Source organism: Austrofundulus limnaeus, unplaced genomic scaffold (genome assembly GCF_001266775.1).
Source record: "Austrofundulus limnaeus strain Quisiro unplaced genomic scaffold, Austrofundulus_limnaeus-1.0 Scaffold78, whole genome shotgun sequence".
Classification (NCBI taxonomy): Eukaryota; Metazoa; Chordata; class Actinopteri; order Cyprinodontiformes; family Rivulidae; genus Austrofundulus; species Austrofundulus limnaeus.
The window spans coordinates 1,736,552-1,741,352 of record NW_013952480.1 but is presented as its reverse complement, the minus strand read 5'-3'; the positions used below and the strand labels follow the sequence as shown (position 1 = coordinate 1,741,352).

Below are 4,801 nucleotides of genomic sequence, written 5' to 3'. Positions count from 1 at the left end.
GTTAGTTAGTTAGTTTCAAACATGTATACAAAACCAAAAATGATAAAAAGTGAAAACAAAATTAACAAAATTAACATATTTGAAAAGGAATGGGAAGAAGTCAAAAAACTTATTTAATAAGTTTTTTTGACTTTACTTAGTTTTAGTTTTTTTTACTTAGTCAGATTGTCTACTAGTGTTGTAAAAACAAGTTAACTGTGAAGATTGTATCAGTTTGACAGAGTAATCTTGTTTCATGCTTTTACCATAAACACCTAGGAAAATTTAAGAGTTAGGATGTCTGGGACAGAAATCCATCTTATGAGACTGTCTGAACCACAACAAAAACAAATCTCCAGCTGTCAGTCCTTCAGTCCATTGTTTATATTAAAATAAACATTTCTTATARGGGTGTCCCAATACAGCKTTTTCTCTTCCAGTAAAATACCGATATTGCAGCCTTGAGTATCTGCCGATACCGACACAGATATCAATACGATTTCAGAACCAACCCAACATACTTATATTACTCATTTTGTAGTGTGGAATCTTAAAAAATCTTGTTCAAATCAAACAGTTAACGAAAGTCAACAACAGCAGAAAAACTAACCCATTTATTATAAACCAATGGGTTACACATTTTTTTTACTTAAAGATAAGAACATTCTACAATAAAATAAATACATAACCCATATGGACCACTGGAATAGACTGCTTATATTGGAGTGCTTATATTGGTGATTGTAGTTGCAGGCTGATAAAATCCGATACTCATTTTTGATTAATATTGGTCCAATATCTGATATTGATATCAGATTGGGACATCCCTAATTTCTTAGTGGTTGATGCAAATACCATCATTTTTTAAACCTTTACACCTTTGTCGGTTTTAGGGGTGCATGATATATTGGCATTAATATCGGTATCGGCCGACATTCGTCATTTTTTAGAATATCGTTTCGGTCCGATATGTAAAACTGGGCCGATATTAACGTCCGATATTGATTTCCCACTTTTTATCTTTGTGTTTCTGTTTTGGGAGGGGAGATGGTTGGTCAAGTGGCATCTGTTTGATCATGATAGTGAAATTCTTGTTGCGCAGCCAGGAATAACTGAAGTAGAGCCATGTCAGAGGTCTGGTCGTTTATTTACAGTATCAAAAAAGACCCAAGTGTGCTTGTGCGTGTATGTATAATTTMATTTGTGTGTTGTGTAATATTAGTTAATATTGGTTATCGGCCATAACAGCAACAATTATATCGTATCGAAATCGGCTGAAATTTCCATATTGGTGCATCACTTGGCAGTTTCACATTATGTAGTTATTCCAGAAGAAATGCTACGATTATCCTGCCAAAGCTGGCTGCTGCTTTCAATATTCACACTGTGAAATGTTTGAAAGGTGAATAATGGTGTATTGCAGGGGTGCCCAAACATTTAGTCACATGGGCCCAAATCATAAAGTCAGAAGGACTTGAGGGCCAAGAATATTTTTCCTTTACTTGCTCAACAATAAACTAAGCATTGAATACTTAAAACAAATAAAGTAGTCAGATTTATTGCTAGAAATGGATCTTAAATTAATCCAGATCCATTTCTTTAAAAGTGTTTTGCAGGTTTCCCTTATTGAAAGAAATTTTGCAGTTTTCTAGGTTTCAATTGGGGGAAAAATACAATGTAGTCAGTTCTGATCAATTAAATCAGGATTTAGGTCACTCTTTTGTTGGAAATGCTTGTCGTGTTCAGACAAATTTAATAAATTAATAAAAGCAGATTGGAGGGCAACAAAATCAGCTTTTCAGTAGACGTCACTAGATGTGAAAAAAGCTAAGAGCCTGGTTATTTAAAGACAAATAATTGGTATTGTTGCCAATATTTTTTTATTATAAGRTTTGTGATAAATTTGCCCTAATAATAARTAGAAAGTCTCCATCTCCATCAAGCACCTGTGCYGGGGCGACAAATTTGTAAACTAATTAGTATAATTCTTGAACTGAAATCAGGGGCCACACAAAATCAGTTCAGAGGTCACAAATGGCCCCCGGGCCACACTTTGGACACCCTTGGTGTATTGTGAAAATAATGATGTAAAGAAATACAAAATAGAAACTGAGTGAACCACTAAGAACTTGTTCAAAGAACGATCAACAACAACAAGCTTTTGGTCCAGTTTTGAGCAGGTAACTATTAAAATCTGTTGGTGAGTGGGAAACTGGAGCTTTATGTTCAGATTGATAAAGTTTCTTTTATCGTACTTGTGACCAAACTGAACACCGGAACATGATTCTTAAAAGTCATACCTTCTTGCAAATCTGGTAGTAGTGTGGGCACCAAACCTTTGATCACTCAGGTAAAAGTAGGGATAAAAGGATCTTCCATTCTCCTCCTCTCTTGGTTTCCATGGAGACAACACCCACAGTGACTTCAGCCTCAATACAAGTCTGCATCACGACGCTCTCCTTCCTCTCGTAATATTCTCTTACAATTTTCTCCCCGCTCCGACAACTAAAAGTCACATCTTCTCACTTTAAAGGTGCGTCTCTGTGCATCTTAAAGCCGTGCGAGTCCATCAGCGCCACGGTTTCCKCCCCCCTGCAGCCCGTACCAGAGTTTCCCATGGTTCCCTTCAACAGCAGCCTTTTCACAGACAGAAGAAGAGTTCATTATCGGGGTCCTAACTCCACTAACAATGTGCTTTATGAGAAACATTTACCCAGACGCGCACTCAYGCAAACGGATGCGTCGAACCCACAAGTCAGTCCAACAGCAACAGGCTTTCATTGTTGCCATCGTATTTAAAAAACACGGAGTCATAACAGCATTAGCAGAGGGCCGCACTGTGCGCCTGGTTCTCATTTCCACCACACACGCACACGCACGCAGACACACACAGTTGAAAGCACACAGTTCAGACTCTCGCAGAGGGAATGGGAGCTAGCRGGCTAATGGCAGTGGGTCTGTGGTTAGCGCTGCTTGAAATGTTCAGAAGCTCGGTGTGCGAGGAGACACGATGCCCAGGTCTCTGTCTCCTCTGGTGACATGTGTCAGGCTCGCCTGCCACATGTCACCAACAGTTTATGGAAACCCTGCAGATGCTATTGAATTTTTTTTTTTTTCCTTTTGAGGGGTGGGTTTTTAAGGTGCAACATGAGCACTAAAAAGAAAATCAGTACACCCATAATGGCAAGCATGCATGCGGTATAAAACAGTAAATAGCCCTGCATGTGTCCAGTCCAATGAGAACTTATAAATCTGACAGCTTTGTTTTCTTAACCTCCAGTGGATTCGGGTGAAGTGGCCATATTTATGTGGCTATTGTGGTCCATGTCATATTGTTCCCATTTCCCAAAAAATCAAAAGGAAGAACCAAAATTTGAGTCACAAAATACAAAAAAAAAAAAATCCTGCTTCAGGAAACTCACCATAAGACGGCGTTGCTTGCACGTACTTGTTTGAAAATTAAAGCAAATTACTTCTAAAAAAAATCTCCAGGTTCTCGAGGGGCAACTTTTTCTTTTTCTTTTTTTTTTTTTTTGTTACTAAATCTGGTTATGAAGTTCTTAAAAGTCTCAGTCATTCAATTGAAGGTTTTATAGATTTTAATTTGTTCCATTCAGAACTCGTGTGTTGATTCCCCTTATTTCTAAAGTTTCTTCAGAGTTCTGATCCGTCTTACCAGCTCCTTTTCTAAAGCTGCTGCGTTTTTATCCACTCAGTGTTACATCTAAACCTTTGATTTACTTAATTACATTTGAAGTTTACAATATGCAATCATGCTATTTTGTTTAAAAGACATATTTTAAATAGCTTCTTAAATTTAATGTAGAAGTAGCCTTTACCTTTAGTAACTTTTTTTGTGTGTGTGTGTGTTTTGCGCAGCACCTTTTTTCCCCCTTTTTAAAAAAAAAAGAAACTTATTTTAGCTCTGGTTTCATGTCCAAAGGTGCAAACTGCTTTGATTGTCTATTTTTTGCCACTCCTAGGTGCCAACAGCCAGCGTGACCATTGAGGGTGCTTCAGCTCTGAACCGGGTCCGCTGGTCATCAGGAGGGAAGGAGGTGGCTGTGGGCGACTCAGAGGGCAGAGTTTGGATCTACGATACGGCAGAGGTATAAAAAAAATAATTTTACTGCCTAAATAAAACACAGCTTTCAAACAACACGTGATCTAAAAAGTGCCGATCCAAATAACATCTTGAAACTGTTTTCAACATATTTGTAATATTTATGCAGTCTATTTTGGTTAAATAAAACTATGTGAAGGCATAATTGCTGGATTCTCAATGATCCATGGAGCTGCAGKTTCTTGTAGGTTCAGCTTTCAAACAATCACAACTTAATTACAACTTAGGTGTAAAAAGCAACGGTTGCCCTGTTTCTGTGTAGTTGCACCACAACAGATTGAGGGTTTTTTTTTTTTTTTGCTGAAATATGACTAGTTTTGCTGAATAAACAGTTCATCAGGGATGCTGCACTGTCTTTTTCCTACAAAAGAAAAATGTAATATTTTATCCACAAAACTGAGCTTCAGATTTTAAGTTTTGTGTCAATTTCTCGAAACTCTCCACATAAAACTCAACTAGTTTTAAATCTTTTAGTTCTTTATGTTTGGAAAAAAACTGTCTGCATGTATTTATCCATTTATTTTTAGGTGAGCGGACAGATGTTGGGTGTGTGGTCCTGTGTTTTCTTGGTGAATATTTAATGTACTTCTAATCTCTATTTCAATCTTTCTAATTACTTCTCTTTATTTCTCTATTATCTCTTTACTTAAAAAAAATCACTGAAATTAAGAAACTAATATTAAGTTCTTTTTTCTACTG

General features: G+C 37.0%; 1 protein-coding gene across 2 annotated transcripts in view; it reads left to right on the top strand.

Moving 5' to 3' along the window:
- The window catches only part of dync1i1a (dynein cytoplasmic 1 intermediate chain 1a), a 72,346-nt gene that overhangs the window by 65,324 nt on the left and 2,221 nt on the right, over window positions 1–4,801 (top strand). For both annotated transcript variants that reach the window (XM_014011251.1, XM_014011250.1), the window contains exon 18: window positions 3,963–4,088. In XM_014011251.1, the coding sequence (XP_013866705.1) occupies window positions 3,963–4,088 (126 nt within the window). The remainder of the gene's footprint in view (window positions 1–3,962; window positions 4,089–4,801) is intronic.